Genomic DNA, 22,867 nt, shown 5'->3' on the forward strand with positions numbered 1-22,867 from the left:
GTCATTGTTCTCAATGGGTTGTTTTGATCTCAAATGAACAGTGTGGGTTTTTTTTAACTTATGTTACTCTGTTTAGAAAAGCAATAGATGTGTATATTATCTGCTTGTGCTGACATAACAAAATACCATAGGCTGGGTGGGTTAAACAACAGATACTTATTTCTCACAGTTCTGGAGGCTGGGAAGTCCAAGGTCAGGGTGTCAGCTCTGCCTGGTTCTGGTGAGGGCTTTCTCCTGGTTTGCAGATGGCTGCCTTTTACCTTTGCTTTCACACAGTGCAGGGAAAGCAAGCTCTCTGTCATCCTTTCTTGTGAGGGCTGTACTTCCGTCGCATGGGCCACACCCTAATGACCCCACTAACCATAATTACCTCCCAAAGGGCTCATTTCCGAAACATCATATTCAGCATTATCTTCAACATATAAATTTGGTGAGGTGGGGGACATGCCGGTCCGTAGTAATAAGCATTCTAGAAAATTAGAAAAATATAAGTAAGTGGAAAGAAAAAGAAAAAAACGCATGTACTTGCGTTACCAAAATATAATCACTGTTAACACTTTGATTTCTTTTATTTCCAAAGTTTTGTTCTTTCAACTTGCACATCTTTGTAGTCATTTGGTTCCTATAATTTTGAATCGTTATCTTTTAAATTTATCATTAGAACATGAAATTGTTTCTGTTACCAAAATCCCTTCTTCAGGACACCTTTAAAAATAGCCACAAAGGGTTCATTGAGTAACTGTTCTGTAGCTGACTTATTCGTTAAACTGTGGTTGAATGTTGAGATACTTCCCAGTATTTTGCTAGTGTAAATAACCTGTGATTAACATATTTGTGCATGAAGCTTTTTCTGTAACTTAGAATCTTTCTTTGCAATGTAATTCCAGAAAATGGAAATTGTAGGTTAAAAAGCTATCCTCTTAATACATGTTGTCAAATTCCTTTCCAGAAGGATGTCCTAATTTACATTGCCACCTGCAGTGGGGCAGGAAAGCGCTGTATCTGTTTGCTCTTAAGGGGGTGGAAGTCGTTTCCACTTATGTATTTGTTGGCTTATTTCCAGCAGGTAAATAAAGGCAGCTAAAGCTGACTGCTGGTTGCGGAAAATCTCCCTGGCTCTTCTGGCTAAAGTCCTACCACTTCCTGTACCTGGCAGCAGCCTGTCTTCTGGGCCTCACCTATACACGTCTGGGTAGGAGCCAGTCATCTCCATCCATCCACAGCCATGAATTTCCTCCGGCGACGTCTCTCTGACAGCAGCTTCGTGGCCAACCTGCCTAATGGCTATATGACGGACCTGCAACGCCCAGATAGCTCCACCAGCTCACCTGCTTCCCCAGCCATGGAGAGGAGGCACCCCCAGCCCCTGGCTGCCTCCTTCTCCTCTCCAGGATCCAGCCTTTTTAGCTCCCTCTCCAGTGCCATTAAGCAGGCCCCTCAGGCCACCTCAGGACTGATGGAGCCTCCAGGTCCCTCCACGCCCATTGTTCAAAGACCCAGGATCCTGTTGGTGATCGACGATGCCCATACAGACTGGTAAGCAGGAATTTGCAAGTGCTACCGCCTTCTGGGGCAAGAGAGGAGTGGGGATTATCTCATCTCTTGGGGAAATAGAAGGGGAGAGCTCTGAGAGGCTCAGGTGCTATCAGAGCCTGGCTGGAGAGAAGGAAACTAACATGTACCAAGTGGCTGCTGCATGCTAGGCCCACAGCACCTACTTAGTGCCACGTTCTCTTCTAAGGGCTTTATATTTACAGGTCCACAGTCCCTCGCCTGCAAATCCCAAATCCAACACAGTCTGGAAACTAGAAAATGTTTTGCAATTCTTTTGGTAGCAAAGCCTAATCTGCAGGAAAGTGAGGCTATAATTATACTAAGTGTGTTTGTTCATATGATTTGCTGCAAGCATCTGAATGTGTTTGATATGGAGTATAGTTCAGAGCCTGCTGGAAGTGTTATATAAAATATGGTATATTCACCATATTACCTACCTAAAAATGGAAAACTTTTAGTATCTGAAATACGTCTGGCGGTACTTGCCAGATTAACCTGTCAGCCTCAGCCACCCTCCTTCCATAAAATGAGCTTATTATGAGGATAAAAGAAAGCAATACAAGTCCACAGTACTTAACCCAAACCTTGAGATCACAGTGCCTGAGTGTGCATCTCAGCTCTTCCAGGTACTGGCAGTCTGGCTCCAGAGCCTGTCTTCTGAACACCAAAGGTGGGCAGAAATGACCACTGCCAGCCTCTTCTCAGGCAGTGCTCCCTAGCTGGTAAGTTCCACAGTGGCAGAGACCTGATACCTGTGTCAAGATCACTGTAGCAGTCATTCACCAGGTAGTTTACTGAGCACTGATTCGGTGCCAGGCATAGCTGAGATGCACAGGTATAGTAGGGAACAGGCTCCTGCTTATGTGGAGCTGCATTTGGAGAATAAGTCTATCCTAGCTGTTTGGTACTCAGAGGTGATAAATGTTATCAGTCTAGCTGGAGACATAGAAATTGCAGTTCAGGGAGTGAGCCCAACTATGGACATGGAAGCATTGCATCCAGAGCAGAGGAATACATGGATGGGAACCAGAAAAGTCTGACAGTGGACTCATGGATGGCCTTTGGGGATGGAGAACAGGGTTGCATGTGCATGTCTCCAAAGGTGGCCACATAGTAGGCGTATTAGTCTGTTCTCACACTGCCTGAAGAACTGCCTGAGACTGGGTAATTTATAAAGAAAAGAGGTTTAATTGACTCACAGTTCCACATGGCTGGGGAGGCTTCAGGAAACTTACAATCATGGTGGAAGGCACCTCTTCATAGGGTGGCAGGAGAGAGAATGAGTGAGTGCCAAGCGAAGGGCGAAGCCGCTTATAAATCCATCAGCTCATGTGAGAACTCACTCATTACCATGAGAACACCAATGTGGGGGTAACCACCCCCAGGATTCAAATTACCTCCCTCTGGGTCCCTCCCATGACACATGAGGATTATGGGAACTACAATTCAAGATGAAATTTGGGTGGGTACACAGCCAAACCATATCATTCCACCCCTGGCCCCTCCCAAATCTCACATTTCAAAACACAATCATGCCTTCCCAACAGTTCCCCAAAGTCTTATTCCAGCATTAACCCAAATGTCCAAGTCAGAAGTCTCTCACCTGAGACAAGGCAAATCCCTTCCTCTTAGAAGCCTGTAAAATGAAAAGCAAGTTAGTTACTTCCTAGATCCAATGGAGGTATAGACATTGGGTAAATACACGCATTCCAAATAGGAGAAATTGGCCAAATCAAAGGGGCTACAGGCCCCATGCAAATCTGAAATCTAGTGAGGCAGTAATTAAATCTTAAAGCTCTGAAATAATCTCCTTTGACTCCATGTCTCACATCCAGGTAACTGATCCAATGAGGCAGCAATTAAATCCTAAAGCTCTGAAATAATTTCCTTTGACTCCATGTGTCACATCCAGGTAATGCCGATACAAGAGGTGGGCTCCCATGACCTTGGATAGCTCCATCCCTATAGTTTTGTGGGGTACAACTCCCCCTCCCAGCTGCTTTCACAGGCTAGCATTGTGTGTCTTTTCCAAGCTCACAGTGTGAAGTGTCAGTGGATCTACCATTCTGGGGTCTGCAAGACAGTGGCCCTCTTCTCACAGCTCCACTAGGCAGTGCCCCAGTAGGGACTCTGTGTGGGGGCTCCAACCCCACATTTCCCATCCCCACCACCCTAGCAGAGGTTCTCCATGAGGGCGCCACCCCTGCAGCAAACTTCTGCCTGGATACCCGTGTTTCCATACATCCTCTGAAATCTAGGCAGAGGTTCCCAAACCTGAATACTTCTGTGCATCTGCAGGCCAGCACCATGTGGAAGCTGCCAAGGCTTGGGGCTTGCACCCTCTGAAGCAACAGCCTCATCTGTACCTTTGCCTCTTTTAGCCAACAGCTGAAATGGCTGGGACACAGGCACCAAGTCCTGATACTGCACATAGGAGGGAGGGCCCTGGACCCAGCCCATGAAACCATTCTTCCGTCCTAGGCCTCCTGGCATGTGATTGGAGGGGCTGCCCCCAAGGTCTCTGACATGCCCTAGAGACATTTTCCCCATTGTCTTGGTAACAAACATTCGGCTCCTTGTTACTTATGCAAATTTCTGCAGTGGGCTTGAATTTCTCCCCAGCAAATGGATTTTTCTTTTCTATCACATTGTCAGGCTGCAAATTTTTCAAACTTTTATGCTCTGCTTCCTCTTGAATGCTTTGCTGCTTATAAATTTCTTCTGCCAGATACCCTAAATCATGTCTCTCAAGTTCAAAGTTCCACAGATCTCTAGGGCAGGAGCAAAATGCTGCCAGTCTCTTTGCATAGCAAGAGTGACTTTTACTCCAGTTCCCAAAAAGTTTTTCATCTCCATCTGAGACCACCTCAACCTGGACTTCATTATCCATATCACTATCAGAATTTTGGTCAAAACCATTCAAAAAGTCTCTAGTAAGTTTCAAACTTTCCCACGTCTTCTTGTCTTCGGAGCCCTCCAAGCCTCTAGGAAGTTCCAAACTTTCCCATATTTTCCTGTCTTCTTCTGAGCCCTCCAAACTGTTCCAACTTCTGCCTGTCATCCAGTTCCAAAGTCACTTACACATTTTTGGGTATGTTTACAGAAGCATCCCACTCCCTGGGGTACCAATTTACTGTATTAGTACATTCTCACACTGCTATAAAGAACTACCTGAGACTGGGTAATTTATAAAGGAAAACAGATTTAATTGACTCACAGTTCCACATGGCTGAGGAGGCCTCAGAAAACTTATAATCATGGCAGAAGCCACCTCTTCACAGGGCGGCAGGAGAGAATGAATGAGTGCCAAGTGAAGGGGGAAGCGCCTTATAAAACCATCAGCTCTTGTGAGAACTCACTACCACAAGAGCAGCAGTATGGGGATAACTGCCCCCATGATTCAATTACTTCCCGCTGAGTCCCTCTCACAACACGTAGAGATTATGGGAACTACAGTTTGAGATAAGATTTTGGTGGGTATGCAGTCAAACCGTATCAGTAGGCACCAAGTAACTATTTATTAACTGAATAAATGAATGCATCACATTCATTAAATGTGCCAGATGCTGTTAGTCCAACATGCATGTATATACACACATTCACTCCTTGAGACATTAACTTAGTTTGGGAATGATTAAATCTATGCTTTGCTATTTGTAGTTTTTTTTGTTTTGTTTTGTTTTGTTTTTTTGAGATGGTGTCTCGCTCTCTTGCCCAGGCTGGAGTGCAGTGGCACGATCTCAGCTTACTGCAACCTCCACTTCCCAGGTTCAAGTGATTCTCCTGCCTCAGCCTTCCGAGTAGCTGGGACTACAGGCAGGCGCCACCATGCCCGGGTCATTTTTTTTGTATTTTTCGTAGAGACGGGGTTTCACCATGTTAGCCAGGAGGGTCTCCATCTCCTGACCTTGTGATCCACCCACCTCGGCCTCCCAAAGTGCTGGGATTACAGGCTTGAGCCACCACACCCGATGCTATTTATAGTTTTTAATGCATACTCTATATAAAGTCAACATTAAAGTACGTTCAGCAGAATCAGATGTCAGTCTCCACTTTCCTGCTCAGAAATTGCCTCTTCTTAACCAGAGTAGTCATGTGAATCACCTGTGTTCTGATCAAGTGTGAATCATCTTAGGTGTTGCTGCTTGCTTGCTTGAGAGCATTTATCATGAAACTTTGTCTCTGCTTATGTGTTTATGTAAAGCATCACTATTAGGCTCTGAGCTTAGGGGTTGATGTCTGCCAGGGTGTTGCTTTTAGGCCCTCCGCCCTGAACAATGCCCATCTGCCTGGTAGTCAGAATGCCTGCATGGCCCTTGAAGTTTTCTCTCTCTCTTCAACTCAACATTTGACCTTGATTTTGGGTGTTCTCTGCTGGCTGTGTGATCCTTGGCTTAGCTATTTGTCAGGGAAGTTACCTCTTTGCGTGGAGGTTGAGCTTAATAAATTGCAGTATGGTGGAGTGGTTAAGAATACAGACATCAGAGCTAGGCTATCTGGGTTCAAATTCCATCTCTACCCTGAAGTGACTATATGACCTTTGTAAATTACTGCACCTAAATGGGAATAGTGATAGTACCTATGTGATAGAATTAATATATGTAAGTAGGGTTAAGATCTGAGTTAGTATAACAGTGCATGGAATGTACCTGGTAGACAGTAAGTACTGCATAGTGTGTATTATTATTGCTGACTGTTGTGATCCTTCCTGTGCAACATTAATCATCTTAACAGTAGCCTCTTGTAGGCATGCCTGTTTAATTTCTTCATGCCAAATATACAGGGCAGTCTGGGTTAGGATTTATCCCATTGTGCTATTTATTTAACCCACTGGTCTATTGGTCACTCTTCCCTGTAGGTCCTGGGTGATAAAGTTGGGTCTTATTAATCTCTGTCCCTCCAGTGTCCATGTGGTGTACAGTAGGGTAGAGGAACAGTGAATGAGGTTGAAATGCAATGAATGGCCTCAGACATAACATTTAAATTTTGAATTTGATGTTCAGTCTCTCTATTCCACAGGAAGGACCAGTGTGTGAATTTTAGGCTGTGTGCAAGGGTGGGGACACAGCTATGGCCAGAGGAGTTTTTCCCAATATATTTCAATCATTCATCCCATGCCCACACTTTAATTAGGACTTGACAGTCTTTGTTTATGGTGTTCTTGCCCCTCAGTGGGTGAAAAAGGGGAGAAGTAAGAAACTAAGACTCATTAACTCATCTGGCAGTTAGCCCTGCAATTATTAGATGTTTGTGACAGAGACTTCCTACCGCCAACATAACAGCTTCTCCTACAGAACTGCCTCCTAGATTCTTCACGAACTTCCTAACCTCTCTGAATCTCAATACCTTCCTGGCTTTCTCCAAATTGATGCTGACTGCCTTACAGTCTCGGTCCTGTCCTGAAGAATCCCGGAAAAATGCCTGTCCCCTGCCACCAGGAGTGGCCAGCAGGTGGCGGGGCAGCCCCACAATGCCTGGGTGGTTCTGCAGAGTCTTGTGCCTCTGGGCCAGCCCCCTCCCCAGCCCCTCCTGCACTGTGTGAGCTGTCCCAGGGGAGGAAGTGGTTAAAGGGAAGAAGCCAGCTCACAGGGCCCCCTTCTTTCCCCTTTCAGATGATAATGAGGGGGAGAGGAGCTGCAGTCTGGACAGACAGTGAACCCACCCCCACCCCAACAGGGACGATGATGCTGCCCCCTTTTCTACCCTTCTCAGCCCTTCTCAGGAAGACAGACATTTCTCTTGTCTTCCCATTCCTGGTCCAGGGCCTTCCGTAGAATCAGGTTTTGTTGTGGACAGGTCGGGGAATTGCAGGATACCACTCTCCCCTGCCTGACGTGTCCAGCTTGTAGACTCTGAGCCAGCCTGGGTCCCCTGAGGATGATCCAAAACCTGGCCAGTGACCTGGAGAAAGGCCTTTCGTCTTCAGGAGAAATAGAGGGTCCCAAAGCCGTCTTTGCTGGGAGAACTCATGGCCAGGCATTTAAAGGTACTCTCTCCTGTTGGGGGTGCCTGAGGAGACCAGCCTGGCTAGGCAAGGATGTAAGGCCTGGCCCCGGGTAGGTCTGAACTAAAGGTGATGCTCTCCTCTGGGATGGTGGGGGACGATCAGCAGTTTGTTTGTTTGTTTGTTTGTTTGTTTTTAAATGAGATGGGGTTTCACTGTGTTGCCTAGGCTTGTCTTGAACTCCTGGGCTGAAGTGATCTTCCCACTTCGGCTTCCCAAAGTGCTGAGATTACAGGTGTGAGCCACCGTGCCTGGCCTGATCTGTAGGTTTTGAGAACCACAAGGGAAAGGAGAATTATAATTAACTGATATCAAACTCAGTTCTCTTCAGCCCCACTGCCACTCCACTGCTTATCTTGCCTAGAACTTTCCAGCAGCTTCACTGGTCTGAAACCTCCCATCTTGAGTTCACCTCCTGGTTACCTTCCATGGGACCACCCAAGGGTCATCTTTCTGAAACACAAATCTGACCAGTTTCACTTTGCTCCTGCCTGCCCCCTCTCCATGCATCTCGTTTTATTAATATAATCCTGTGGTAGGGAAATCGTTGCCCTCAAAGTCATAAGCATGCCTGCCCTGCCCTCCCTCTAGTTCCGCCTCCAGCTCTGCTTCCTGTGCTGTTATTGTTTGTTTTTGTTTTGTTTTGTTTTTGTTTTTTAGAGACAGAGTCTCATTGTGTTGCCTAGGCTGGAGTGCAATGGCGCAATCTCGGCTCACTGCAACCTCCACCTCCGGGGTTCAAGCAATTCTCATGCCCCAGCCTCCTGGGGGTCTGGGATTACAGGCACGGGCCACCACGCCCAGCTAATTTTCATATTTTTAGTAGAGACAGGGTTTCATCATGTTGGCCAGGCTGATCTCGAACTCCTGACCTCAAGTGATCTGCCTGCCTCGGCCTCCCAGAATGCTGGGATTATAGGCGTGAGCCACCGTGACTGGCCCTGTCTTGTTTTTTCTGCAGGAAGAGTAAACAGCTTGTAGTTCTCAAACACACCTTTTCGCCTTAGTACATTCTGTTCCCTGTTACCTGAAATACCCTTCCCTATCTTGTACACCTGGCCAGTTTCCATTCATGTTTGAAATCCTGCTCAGGTGTCCCCTCTTCTGAGAAGTCTTCCCTGACACACCCCACCCTGCAGTGTTAATATCGACCTTCCTCGTGTAACTTAAAACATACTTCATCGTGCTATAGGCGCACATACCATACTGTATCTGTATTGTAATCGTCTCTTCTGCAAGAAAAAGGCCTGTCTCTTACTCTTCCTAATGTCCCTGGAGCTCAACACACAGTAACTGTTCAGTTAGCATATGTCATTGCCCTACCTTAGTCCAAGCAGGATAACTTGTACTGTGCATAATGGAGTCTGAAACTCACCTCACCTTAGGGATCAGTAACACAGAACACACGGTGGAGGAGTTTCTATTTTTATTCACTTCTGTACAAAATCTTGGCTCTTTACTTACCAGGATGCCAGAGTCACTGTTAGGCTGCTATTTGAAATTGTTTTTAAAAAGGGGGGTGGAGGAACTTTTTTTTTTTAATATTTCTATAGAATGTACCAGAATCCCAGGTTTGATTTTCAAAATCAAAACCTTTAACATGACCCAAAAAATAAAAAAGACAGGTGGGGTTGATGTACCTCCCTGCCCTCAGTTTATCCTACAAGGTCTCTGGAGCCTGGATAGAATGGGGAGGAGGGCTGTTGGGGGAGTGGTGAATAGAAGCTGTTCCTCCCCAGCTCACTGCGGTCCTCCCTGGGTGGCCTCTGGAGCCCTGGCTCTCCTGTCCTCTTACTCTGCTGGTAGCCTTTTTCTCAGAAAATCTGCTATTCCATTTCCACAATGATCTATTGTTGTCTTCGCTTTTATTGCCCACCCTTCCCAATGGTTTCTTTTTTCTTTTATTTGTTGGGTAAGAAATGAAAAGGGTGTCCTTGGTTTAAAACCCTCTGAAACCCTCCTCAGCTACCATCCATCTGGTGGAGAGAATATCAGACTACACCTTCCTACCAAACAAGGATTAATGACACCCATTGGTAAGCACCTTGTGCATTTCTAGATTTTCCAAGAGTTATTACGCTGTATGATTATCACCTGTGTGCCCTCCACCACTACCTGCCCACCCACTTCTACATGGTGTCTGTATTTGCCCATGCCTAGAACAGGGCAGATAATAGGTATGTAGGAAATACCTGTTGACTGAATGAGGAATTTGGGAGATGGTATGTTATTGGCGATGACAAGGTTGGGAGTGTGACAATGAAACTGAGGAATGACATTGGTGGCATTCTTTTTTTTTTTTTTTTTGAGACGGAGTCTCACTCTGTTGCCTAGGCTGGAGTGCAGTGGCGTGATCTCAGCTCACTGCAAGCTCCATCTTTCAGGTTCACGCCATTCTCCTGCCTCAATCTCCCGTGTAGCTGGGACTACCAGTGCCCGCCACCATGCCTGGCTAATTTTTGTATTTTTTAGTAGAGACGGGGTTTCACCGTGTTAGCCAGGATGGTCTCGATCTCCTGACCTCATGATCCGCCCGCCTCGGCCTCCCAAAGTGCTGGGATTACAGGCGTGAGCCACCGCACCCGGCCAGTGGCATTCTTAAAATTCTCTTTTTCCCTCTCACCTTGATTCAATCCAGCTGAAAATCACATTGGCTGTTGTGGAGTATTTACACTGTGGAGATTGGCAAATGCTAGAAAGCAGGGCTTTTTGTTCCCCCATCCAGAGAACTGGTTGTTAAGCATTTGCCGATGGGCAGGAGCTGACTGTCCGCTCATTGAAAGGTGAGGAGGCAGAGCGTAGAGAAACCATGCACCTGCTCAAGGAGACAGACGTGGGGCTGGGCTGGGACTTGAACTGGGCTCACGTCATAAAAGGAATTTCTGATGGTGCCAGCCTCCTGCTGACCACTGCTACTGCTTCAGTGTGTGACACCAGATAGATGCTGAAGAGTGTTGGTCAAATGACTGAACAAGCACATGAATGACAGAGCTCTTTGAGAATGGGGTCATGTCTGTATCATCATCTTTTGGCAAGCATCTGTGCACGTCCCCTGACCAGGGGTTCAATGGCTTTCATAGATTCTCTAATTTAGCCCTCCCAATAACTGTATGGGGCAGCAGTACTGTTCTCATTATATACGTAAGGAAGACTGCGGCTCTGAGTCCAAAATCAAAGCAAATGCTAGTGACATCTGGGATCTGGCTCACGCCCATCCAGAGGGCTAGCCTGGGCACCGCAGTTCTTAGGCCACTCCCCGATCTCTCCCACCTGAAGCTCAGCCCCTCCTCTACTGCTCCTGAGGGTGTTGACCTTGGGGAGCAAGACCCTGGGGCCTGACACCCCGGCACACACCCAGCGTCTGAGAGCAGTGTGAGGCAATGGGTGGCAGCACTCCATGTTACAGTGCACAGCCAAGCACAGGATTCCGGTGACTTCACCCTCAGAGGAAGGCGCCCCACCTCAAGCCAGGCGGCCCCACCCTGCCGGAGCCCTCCGGGCAGCCAGAGCATTAAGGGTGCCCAGGGAAAAGGGAATTCTTTAGCCATATACATACGAGTTCAGGTTTGCAAATTGGACCTTCTACAGAAATTGTCCTTGGATGTGCATAGAATATTTTCCTCTTTTTAAAGCACCAAGGGGTCTCAAGCAAGATCTTTTCTGTTCTTTCCCCTATGTTTAGATATTAAAGATGTGATTTCCTAACACACGTCAGACATGATTCCCGAGAGTTAAATGGGAAAGAAGATAATACTCAAGAGAACTCTAGGCTGACAGGTGGTAGCGTGGGCTTGAAGTCCCAGCTCTGCCACTCACTATCTCTGTGGTCTTGGCCAAGATACTGTACCTTTCGGCACCTCAGTTTCTTTGTCTGTAAAGTGGGATCACAATGCCACCACCTTCCCTATACCACTAACTTCACAGGGATGTTATGAGTGTCCAGTGAGAATGCTGAGTTCCTCTCCTCCACAGCTGTTTTTCAATGTAGGTGCTTAGTTTTTCAATGTAGATGTGAGTGACTTTGTTTGGTCCTACCCATATTGGACCAACTCTGACTCAAGATCAGAGTTTATACCTTTCCTATGCAACCGCTGACCCTCAGAGCCTAGCACAGTGCCTGGCTAGGATAGATGGATGGGAGGCTGGGATAGATGGATGACTTAAGGAATGAATGGATACTCTTGCCAAAGGCTGTTACCATTATTAAGGGAAAGTTTAGGATTGAGGATGCCCTGGAAGAGAGTCTTAGAAGATATTCAGTTGCCCTGGAATTCAGGGAGAGTACCTGCTACTTGTGTGTTATTTCCAAGGCCCTCCTCCTCCTGGTGCAGATGGTAACTCAGAGGCCAGTGTTTCCTTCAGGGGGAAAAAAAAAGGCCAGACGCGGTGGCTCACACCTGTAATCTCAGCACTTTGGGAGGCAGATCACAAGGTAGGGAGGTCGAGACCATCCTGGCCAACATGGTGAAACCCCGTCTCTACTAAAAATGCGAAAATTAACAGCGTGGTGGCGCATGCCTGTAATCCTAGCTACTTGGGAGGCTGAGGCAGGAGAATTGCTTGAACCAGGGAGTCGGAGGTTGCAGTGAGCCAAGATAATGCCACAACACTCCAGCCTGGTGGCAGAGGGAGACTCCATCTCAGGAAAAAAAAAAAAAAAAAGCAGCTTCAGGCTGCTTTGACCAAAGGCATGAGGACTTCAGGGCATCTTGGCCTGTCCCTGTAAAGACTGCATTGGGCTTAATCAGCCCTGTGGTGATCAGGACATTCTGTGTCCACCTATGCCACCTGGAGGAAGGATGGGAGGTGAACTCAGAGCTGGCACCACCAGCAGTGGCTTAGGGGTAGGGTTGTCAGATTTAGCAAATAAAAATACAAGACACCCAGTTAATACTTAGACAGACAACGAATGAGTCTAAGTATATCCCATGCAATATTTGGGATAGACACACTACAAAATTATGTATTGTTCATTGGAAATTTGGATTGGATGGAAAATTTGGATGTCCTGGATTTTATCTGGCCTCTGCTTATGGAGGGCAGCAACAAGAGACACTGCTGGCTCTGCTACCATGGGGCCAGTGAGAGGTTGGCCTTAGAGCTTCCTTGTTTTCTGGCCAGGAAGAGCCAAACCAGATCCCCCTATTGACCCCATTCTCAGAGAGCAGCTTTCCTTGCCTGTGAGGAGGACTGTCCGCCACCAGCAGGGAGGGAGGGAGGGAGCAAAGCTGAGGGGACAGTCCAGAGCCAGACAGCCTGGGTACTGTGGGCTCTGGTCCCTGTTTTCCTTCTCAGTTATGTGACCTTGGACAAATCCAACCTCCTAACCTCACATTCCTCAGCAGGAAGGCAGGGTCATGGAATATCTTCCTGGAAGGGTAACTGGAAAGATTAGAGATAATGACATGGGTGGACCTGGTACACAGCTTAGGCTGTCCTAAGAGGCCCTGAAATGGTAACTGTTATTAACAATTAATTGCAATTACTAATTGCTTGTGAATATAATCGTTGTAGAAGCCAGGGGGAAGGAAGCCACTTGGCCTGCCTCTCAGCTCAGCTGGATGTGCTGGAGGGCTGTCTTCCAGAAGCCCTAGAGGAGGGTGTTGAGATCCTGGCGGGCTGGCAGTCCCTCCACTGTGAGGATGAGGTGCCGACTCCAAGTCAGTCCCCTCCTCCTAGAGTTGGTTGAGAGGCTTAGAGTGGAGACACACAACTCTCTGTTGAAGACACTTGGCTCTGAGGAACAAAATCCTTGTGCCTCTCTCCACCACTTCCCCTACCCCTAAGGCTCTCCTTAAACAAGGGCAGGCCCTGCCTGTTTGTGTGGGGAAATGAAGGGGTTTCTGGGATGGCTGGAGGGGCTGGGGGTGGAGATAGGAAGGGCCTAATGAAGGGAGTTTTGTCACTTGCTGCTTGCTTCATTCCATGACTCAAATACACCAGCCAACACCACCTGGAGGGGCTCTGGACTTCATTCCTCTCCCTCTGGGCACCCATGCTGCACCCCCTGCCCCTCCCTACCCCCTCGCCGTCCTGGCCCTGGTGTCTGGGGGAGGGAGGGGTCCTGGGCATTCCTCAGCAGCCTACCCCGTCGCCTGGAGACGGCTCCGTTTTCCCAGGCCCGGCCCCTTTTATCAGGGAGACAATGTGCACACAGTGAGGGCCTTGTGCGGCACCCAAGCCCTGAGCCCTTTGACTTGAGGAATTTTTCAAGTGCTGACCCCTCTCCGTGAGGTCTACACGCCATCCAATCCAGCGGCCCGGTGCCCCTGCTGCTTCCTACCCAGCTCTTTCGGGGAGGAGGGGGGAACAGTGAAGAGTTGTTACCCCCGCCCTAGTGGAGTCTTAGGGGAGAGCTTCACCCTCGGAAACAGGAGCTAGAAAATCTGGGGGAAATGGCTTTGAGCAGAAGAGAGTGTGGGGAGAAATCTGATGGGTGCTGTTTCTTCCTAAATTTCTCTCTTCTTGGCTGCCTTTCTAAAGAACTCTGCAGATGCTGTGGGTTCTTGAGGCTAGTGCTGAGGGATCACCTTCTTCTCTGGCCTCTGTTTCTCCTATGTGAAACAGTGAGGTTGGACTAGGAGCATGGCCCCCAAAAGACTTTCCATCATAATGACATTCAGATTCCCAGGCACCATCTACACCCTCTGTGTTGGATACAGTTCTTTGCATGAAAAAGAAATAGACTTTGGGCTGGGCATGGTGGCTCATGCGTAATCCCAACACTTTGGGAGGCCAAGGTGGGTGAATCACAAAGTCAGGAGTTCGAGACCAGCCTGGCCAATATGGTGAAACCCCATCTCTACTAAAAATACAAAAATTAGCAGGGCGTGGTGGCAGGACGCTGTAGTCCCAGCTACTGGGGAGGAGAATCACTTGAACCCGGGAGGTGGAGGTTGCAGTGAGCCGAGATCGCGCCACTGCAATCCAGCCTGGGAGACAGAGCAAGACTCCGTCTCAAACAAAACAAAACAAACAAACAAAAGAAATTTATTGAAAATGTATGGGGCCGGGCGTGGTGGCTCACGCTTGTAATCTCAGCACTTTGGGAGGCCGAGGCGGGCAGATCACGAGGTCAGGAGATCGAGACCACGGTGAAACCCTGTCTCTACTAAAAATACAAAAAATTAGCCGGGCGTGGTGGCGGGCATCTGTAATCCCAGCTACTCAGAGAGGCTGAGGCAGGAGAATGGCGTGAACCCACCGGGAGGCGGAGCTTGCAGTGAGCCGAGATCGCGCCACTGCACTCCAGCCTGGGCGACAGAGGGAGACTGCGCCTCAAAAAAAAAAAGAAAAAAAAGAAAATGTATGGGGAAGCTTGCAGAAGCAAAGGAAAATAGGGAGACCTGAGTGTCAGAAAGATGGGGCTGTTGGGTCCCTGGATCCCCGGCCCCTCCACAGATCTAGGTGGCAGGAACAGTCTCAGGATGAATCAGCTTGAGTGTCAGAAAGATGGGGCCATTGGGTCCCTGGATCCTCGGGCCCCTTTACAGATCTAGGTGGCAGGAACAGTCTCGGGATAAATCAGCTCCTGCTTGCTTTCATCCTTGTTTCTCTCTGTTCAAAAATCAAATTCCTGGGGAAGAACAAGCCCGGCTTGTTCCACTCCTTGCTCTGCGGGCACTTTGGGACAGTCCCACCAGGACTGCACAAAAAGAAGGCTTGCTTCCATCAATGCGAATGCAAATAAAGCTGCTGTTACCAGAAGAAGGCAGAATGGATACAGGACAGGCCACACTGAGACGTCCCCCTGCAATGATGGAATCAGAATATCTAGACTGGAGCTCAGGAGATGAATTTTTTTTTTTTTTTTTTTTTTGAGATGGAGTCTCGCTCTGTCACCCAGGCTGGAGTGCAGTGGAGTGATGTCGCCTCACTGCAACGTCCGCCTCCCAGGTTCAAACAATTCTCCTGTCTCAGCTTCCCTAGTAGCTGGGACTACAGGCACACACCGTCATGCCCGGCTAATTTTTGTATTTTTCGTAGAGATGGGGTTCCACTATATTGGTCAGGCTGGTCTTGAGCTCCTGACCTCAGGTGATCCAACTGCCTTGGCCTCCCAAAGTGCTGGGATTACAGGCGTGAGCCACCACACCTGGCCAAGATGAATTTTTTAAGTGGTGTAAAGCCAAGTTTAGAAACCCCCCCAAGCTAGAGGACTTGTTTCATGAGGCTCCCACCTGGTAGAACTGGAACCAGTGGGGGAAAACAAAGAGGGAGACATATTTCAGCTCAATATACAGAAAATTCATCTAATTGACAAAGTCATCCAGAGATTGAGTGGGCTGCCTGGTGAGGGAATGAGCTCCCCCTCACGTGCAGGTGTTCAGACACAGCTGGGCTACACATTTGGGAAAAATAATGGGGCTTAGACCATGAAGGGGTCAGGCTGCAAGCCTTTAAAAAGGAGGCTCGGCCCTGAAGCCTTTTGTTTTCTCTCTGATGTCTTCTCTGTCACTTCTCATGCCCTTGCCTTGGGCAAACTCCGAGGAGTTTCAGCATTTCACTTGTGAGTCGTGTTTTATCCTCCACAGCCTGGTTTTCTGACCCAGGCCCTCCAAGTGACCTTTTTTCCAAAGAGTCCCTTGGATGCACGGGTCTTCTTGAGCAATAGCTACTCCTGGGGTGAAGTAGATTTCTGCCTGAGTTACAGCCTTACCCTGGGGGAGGCAGGGCTCTGGGCAGATGCCAGCCTCATTACAGAACGTCTAGGAAGCCCTGGGGCCTGTGGAGGCCTGCCTGGGACATGCATCTTCAACAGGAGAGAGGCCATCTGTGGTGGCAGGAGAAGGGATGGTGCTTCATTTCCATTTTCCTGACTTCCTGCCCTGGGTTTGCAGAAGGGACAGGAGTGCGGATTTCCTGAAGATTTGCACTGAGCTAATTGCCATCTTCAGAATAGGCTTAGCGAAATTAGGGGTTGTCTGTGCAGCTGCTCAGAGGGGACAAATCAGTCCGTGAGTGAAGGGGCAGGTGGTAGGAAAAAGCACAGGCATAGAGAAATATTTCCCTGCTATAAGAAAAACAGCAGCATAGGCTCTGTGACAGATGATATCTGCCACTTGGCTTCGGCTGCATAGAGATGACAGGGAGCACTGGGAACTGTGTTGGGCGTGAGAACCGATGCCTCCTCTGAGGCAGCAGCTGCAGGCCCCGCAGCCAGTTTTTACCATGTGGGAATAAGGGCCTGGTGTTGTCGAGTTATTGATTTTCAAGAAGTCAGAAATCCGAATTTTTATATGAATGTTCTATTATTATTTATTTATTTATTTATTTATTTATTTATTTTGAGATGGAGTCTCACTCTGTTACCCAGGCTGGAGTGCAGTGGTGCAAGCTCAGCTCACTGCAACCTCTGCCTCCCGAGTTCAAGCTATTCTCCTGCCTCAGCTTCCCCGGTAGTGTGCACCACCATGCCTGGCTAATTTTTTTTTTTTTTCTTTTTTTGAGACGGAGTCTCACTCTGTCACCCAGGCTGGAGTGCAGTGGCACTACCTCGGCTTACTGCAACCTCCACCTCCTGGGTTCAAGCAATTCTCCTGCCTCAGCCTCCTGAGTAGCTGGGACTACAGGCACCACGTCCAGCTAATATTTTTTGTGTTTTTTTTAGTAGAGATAAGGTTTCATTATGTTGGCCAGGATGGACTTGATCTCTTGACCTTGTGATCTGCCCACCTTGGTCTCCCAAAGTGCTGGGATTACAGGTGTGAGCCACTGGGCCCGGACAATTTTTTTTTGTATTTTTAGTAGAGATGGGATTTCGCTATGTTGGCCAGGCTGGTTTCAAACTCCTCACCTCAAGTGATCCGCCCACCTCAGCCTCCCAAAGTACTGAGATTACAGGCATGAGTCACCTTGCCAGCGAATGTTCTATTTTAAAAGTATACAATTTAAGTGCAACAAAACAAGACTGTGGATTCTATGAGGTCTACTAGTTGGCAACTTCTGATAAAGAAGACAAAAGTCAGAGTAACTATTTGGTCTAGTTCCTCTTCTGGGACTATCTCCTGGCTAGACAGTAAAAACTAGGATGGCAAGGGGGCTGTTTTGTTCAGTGCAATTTCAAGGGCCTATCTAGCACAGTGCTGAGAATATAGTATGTCCTAGATAGATGGATATGTGGATGGATGGGCGAATGTATAGATGGATGGGTAGATGGGTGGGTAGGTGGGGGGATGGATGGATGGATGGATGCATGGATGCATGGATGGATGAATATGTGGTTGGATGGGTGGATGGATGGATGGATGGATGGATGGATTCATGGATGGGTAGTTGGGTGGACGAATGGATAATAAATGCTCTTAGCCTCTCTTTCGGTGCTCTGCACTTTTCACCTTGACAGGCTCCACATTCCCTTGCCAAACAAGACACACAATATCCCCGTGATCCCCTTATCCTCCTTATGCCATCAAAAACCCTTTTCTGGAATGATCAGATGTTAGTCACTTGCACCTTGGTATGAATTACTTTTTAGTATATTACCTTTCCTGTGGGGATTTCCCCAGTTGGGCCCTTAGTAGATGCTCAGTAAGTGTTTGCTGAAGGCATGATGTAGCCTTCCAAATGTTAACCCTTTCTGTGGTATGAAGATTGTGAACTTGCAGACATCTGTAGGAATGAGGGTGACATAGTGGTGTGTCTTTAGAGAGGAGAAGGGTAGAGACTGGGCGGTGACATTCTAGCCTGTCCTCTACAGTCACAGGGAGTGGGTGTTTGATGACTTTTTTTTTTTTTTTGAAGATGGAGTCTCACTCTGTCACGCAGGCTGGAGTGCAATGGCTTGATCTTGGCTCACTGCAACCTCCACCTCCTGGGTTCATGCATTTTTCCTGCCTCAGCCTCCCGAGTAGCTGGGATTACAGGCGCATGCCACCATGCCTGGCTAATTTTTGTATTTTTAGTAGACACGGGGTTTCACCATGTTGGCCACGCTGGTGTTGAACTCCTGACCTCAGGTGATCCACCCGCCTCGGCCTCCCGAAGTGCTGGGATTACAGGCATAAGCCACCGTGCCTGGCCCTGATGACTTTATTTACCCTAAAGGCCTATGCTGGAGAGGAAGGGAGCTCCCAGGTATTAGACAGAGAAGGTCTCCATCATGCTCGACACCAAGCAGGGTTTCATTTAGAGCAAGGCAGATGCTGCCATCTACCTCCTCTTGGAGAGAGAAAATGACCTGTCATGTTCTCAGGGACATACCCAGCTAACCTCGACCCTCCACCCATCATGTTGATGCACAGGAGGGAAAGAGATGAACATTAGTTAAACACCTGCCATGTGTCAGGGGTATCATTCATGGGGTCCTTACAGCAGATGTAGTAATGTCCTCATTTTTACAGTTAAGGAAACCAAGATTCAGGAAGGCTGACACTGGCCTGAGGCAGCACTAGGAAATAAATAGCTGAAAGGGACCTGGGCTTGTCTGCAAGGCTAGTGGTGCTCACGCACTTCCTTACCTGGGGAGATCAAGTTCTACCCCTGCAGCCCACCGGGGAGCAGCCCACTTGCTAGTACATTCTTGGCAGGTTACAGAGGCCCTTAAATCTGTGTCTTCATATAATCCTGTTGACAACCCTGTGACTAGATCTTCTTATCCCCATCTACGGAAGAGGAAGCAGAGGCTGGTCCAAAATCAGGCGGCAGGTGCCAGAGCTGCCCACTCAAACCCAGGTCTTCTGCTCTGTGCCTGTTGTACATTAAAGGACACACCCAGGAACATTCGTCTCTCTCCTGGGTGCCCCCAGGGTGTACCTACCTCCTTTACCCTTGCCCATGTCCTTTCGGCAGACACACACATCCAGATCCTGCTGCACTCATTTTTGCAGCCCTGGCAAAGACTAGGTACCAAACATTGGATGGATGGATGGACGCTGACCTCAGGAAAGTGACCCCTGACCTTCAGAGTGAGTTGGCTGCTTTTTCTGTAGGCTGAGGGGAATATTTGTGTGAATGCTCTGTGTGGTCATTTTCTATTTTTGTGTCTGTCCCTCCCATTAGGTAGTAAGCCCCCTGAGACCAAGAGCTAGCTATGTTGTCTTTGCGTTTGTTTCCTTAAAGCCTGCAGACTCTGGCACATATTAGGTGGTCTATCTGTGTATGCTCAGTGTCTTTGAAAGAAGCCTTTTCTATCAACTGAAGTCCAATTTCCCCTGCACCCGACATCTTATCCTCAATCACATTGGTTGTGCATTTTATTCATAGTACTCTTCTTTTTATCTATTTATTTTTAAATTATTATTACTATTACTATTTTATTATTATTATTATTATTATTATTTGAGACAGAGTCTCGCTCCGTTGCCAGACTGGAGTGCAGTGGCAAGATCGTGGCTCACTGCAACCTCCACCTCCCGGGTTCAAGCGATTCTCCTGCCTCAGCCTCCCAAGTAGCTGGGATTACAGGCATACACCACCATGCCCTGCTAATTTTTGTATTTTTAGTACCATGTTGGCCAGGATGGTCTCGATCTCTTGACCTCATGATCCGCTCGCCTCAGCCTCCCAAAGTGTTGGGATTACAGGCATAAGCCACTGTTCCCGGCCTCAGTGTCTTTCAAAGAAGCCTTTTCTACCAACTGAAGTCCAATCTCCCCTGCACCCCACATCTTATCCTCAATTCCATTGGTCATGCATTTCATTCATAGTACTCATTCTTTTTATATGTTTATTTATTTATTTTTTGTCTTTTCAATAAGCATGTAAGCTCTCCAAGAACAAGGACTACATCTGCCACTGTATCTGCTATATCTACTCCTATGCCTGGTGTGGTGCCTAGTCCACATAAGGCTCAATAAATAGTGATTGAATGAGGGAGTGAATAAGTGATGTGAATTGTGATCAGATCCTGCCCACAAAAATCTCCTTCTCTATTGTTCTCAGAGGCAAAAGGTGGGGATCATTTGTCACATCCTCTGGCTCAGGGCCCTGTTATGTCTCAGTTTTTTGCCTCCACAGATCCTGATACAGGTATAGGGAGTCTCATCACTCTTAAAGCATTCCTTCCTTTCCTAGTTCATTGGACCTTGCTAATTGCATGGAGGACTGAGAGGCTGTACCATCGTTTGGGGTGGGAGAGTTCCTCCATCTGGCAATGGGAAGGTGCCAGGAGGGTGAGCTGTTCTCAGGAGAAAATAATGGAGCTAGAATCAGATCTTGGGTCCTTCTGTGTTCCAAGGTCTTTCTTCTGCCACACCTCTGCCCATCCAGCCTGCCACGTGACTCTCTTGCTAACTGGCAAAGTCTGAGTGTTTTGCCTTCAACCATTTTCTGCACGGCCCATTGGTTGTCTTCCCTGCTTCTGCCTGGGCCACAAATCAGCAACTGACATGTTGCATCAGAAACGTGAAAATCTCTTTCTCTATCTCCACCCCACCCCCAGTGGGGGTGACCTGCGGAGAGACAGCTGTCCCTGGGACAGGACATTCCTGACCTCTCTTCCTTGGAAGGACATCACCAAGCCCTGGCTGCGTTAACTCTACATACAGGATCAATTTATTGGAAAAAAGTCCTGTTTGAACACAGATCCTGTTTGTATGAATTCCCCTTCTTCTGCCCCTGCTGCAGCCACAAAGAGCCCCGTACCCATTCCTCATCAATCTCTCTCATACACACTTCCCACCTCCCCCAAGTAGGGATTTTCCACCCCAGGCAGAACCAGTTTTATAATATTCTTCTTCCCGGGGCCTCAGATGTGGCAGTAAAATATGAGACCACCCAGAGACAGAATCTTCGTGGAATCCAGAGCTCCCCCCCACCTTCTTCCCCAGGCCAAGGACTTGATTGATTGGCTGAGGTATTCAGGGAGCTCGTTATGAGATTGAACATATTAGGGTGTAAGGAGGAGGCAGCCGTGAGAGACAGAGCCCTTAGGCACAGCGGGTCCATCCATTTTGCCTGAGGTCAAACAGCCAGTCAATTACAGAGGCAGCAACCCCAGCCCCCAAAGCCATCTAGAATTCCAGACCATCTCTACCCTTCCCTCTGCCAGACAGAACTGTTCAGAGGCGGCTCAAGCCTGAATGAGCCCCCGGCAAGGAGGCAGCAGTCTGTGTGGCCCATCAGGAGACAGACTTCTGACTTGCAGCCAGGCAGGGGGATGGACTCTCTGACCCTCAGCTTCAGCCGCAGTCCGTCTGCCAGGCCCTGCAGTAAACATTCCAGAGATGGGCAAAACAAATGTTTCTCCTGGGAAGGTGAGGTCTCATCAAGACCACAGCTGCTTGGGTGGTATTGGTGTAGTGCAAAGTGCTTCGGGTTCCAGGTTAGAATCAAGTCGAGGAATGCCTGTTGCGCAGGTTGGCCTTGTACGCACCCCCTCATCGCAGTGGCTGTAGATCTGTAAATGTATTACAATGGTGTGCCAGTAGATGGCAGTCAAGTGTCTCCAGGAAAGGCTGGCCTACAGACAGTATCTCCTTAACCCGGTCAGTGAACATTTGTTAAGCCTGTTGTCCTGTGCCCTAGCTCATCGTGCTGGATACTGGAGACACAGTGAGCATGGAGACTCAGTTTCTGGTTTCCAGGAGCTCACAGACTAGATGTTTGGGGGGCAGGGGGCAGCTAAGTGATGTGTAATGACAACGTGGAGTGGTAAGGGCTGGAATGGTTGTAAGTGCAGCATGCTGTAGGAACCACAGGAGAACGCTCAGCCCAGCCAGGGAAGGGGGTGCTGTCAAGGAAAACTCAACAGAGTAGATATGCTCATAGGATCTTGAAACATGAGAAAGAGACAGTCAAGGAAGTGCCAAGCAGAGGGGATGGCCTGTGCAGAGGCTCAGAGGCATGACAGCACAGGGAGTATTTAGAGATGTGCAGGAATTTGGATGCAACCATGAAATAGACAGCAAACCAGAGGGGAAGCAGACCCCCAGTCATCAGGGTCCAGATCATGAAGGACACCAGGGCTCTGGACTGGATCCAAAAAGTCTGAAAGACCACTTAGTGTCTCCAGGAAAGGCTGGAAATTCTTCCCTCTAGAGTTTGGGTACCCAGATCACTCGTGTGACTTTGAGCAGAGACTTCTCCATCTGGAACATGTGGGGAGCAATCCCTGCCCAACCCCTCAGGGTTGGCATGAGGGTCAAATAGGAGGAAGGATGTGAAGGGTCTGGCTGTCCTTATAGGCCAAGGCTACCTCTTTGTCCCCATCACCAGCCATCACTCCTTATACCTATGAGACAGATCAAAGCAAGGGGGGTCATAATTCTGCTTCGTAACCCCCAACACGGTAAGATTGTTTTGTTTATTTTTGGGTCCATGGCATGCAGCACCCACTAGGCACAGGGTAAACACTCAATAGCTCTTTGC

At 48.2% G+C, this 22,867-nt stretch overlaps 1 protein-coding gene across 5 annotated transcripts in view; it reads left to right on the plus strand.

The window, feature by feature from the left end:
* Positions 1-22,867, plus strand: part of SYN3 (synapsin III) — a 566,138-nt gene that overhangs the window by 52,528 nt on the left and 490,743 nt on the right. For all 5 annotated transcript variants that reach the window (XR_010117171.1, XM_055254454.2, XM_055254458.2 and 2 more), the window contains exon 2: positions 1,064-1,536. Coding sequence is in view for 4 of the 5 variants with exons in the window: in XM_055254454.2 (XP_055110429.2) it covers positions 1,226-1,536 (311 nt within the window). In the remaining variant the exon portion in view is untranslated. The remainder of the gene's footprint in view (positions 1-1,063; positions 1,537-22,867) is intronic.

Source organism: Symphalangus syndactylus, chromosome 18 (genome assembly GCF_028878055.3).
Source record: "Symphalangus syndactylus isolate Jambi chromosome 18, NHGRI_mSymSyn1-v2.1_pri, whole genome shotgun sequence".
Lineage (NCBI taxonomy): Eukaryota > Metazoa > Chordata > Mammalia > Primates > Hylobatidae > Symphalangus > Symphalangus syndactylus.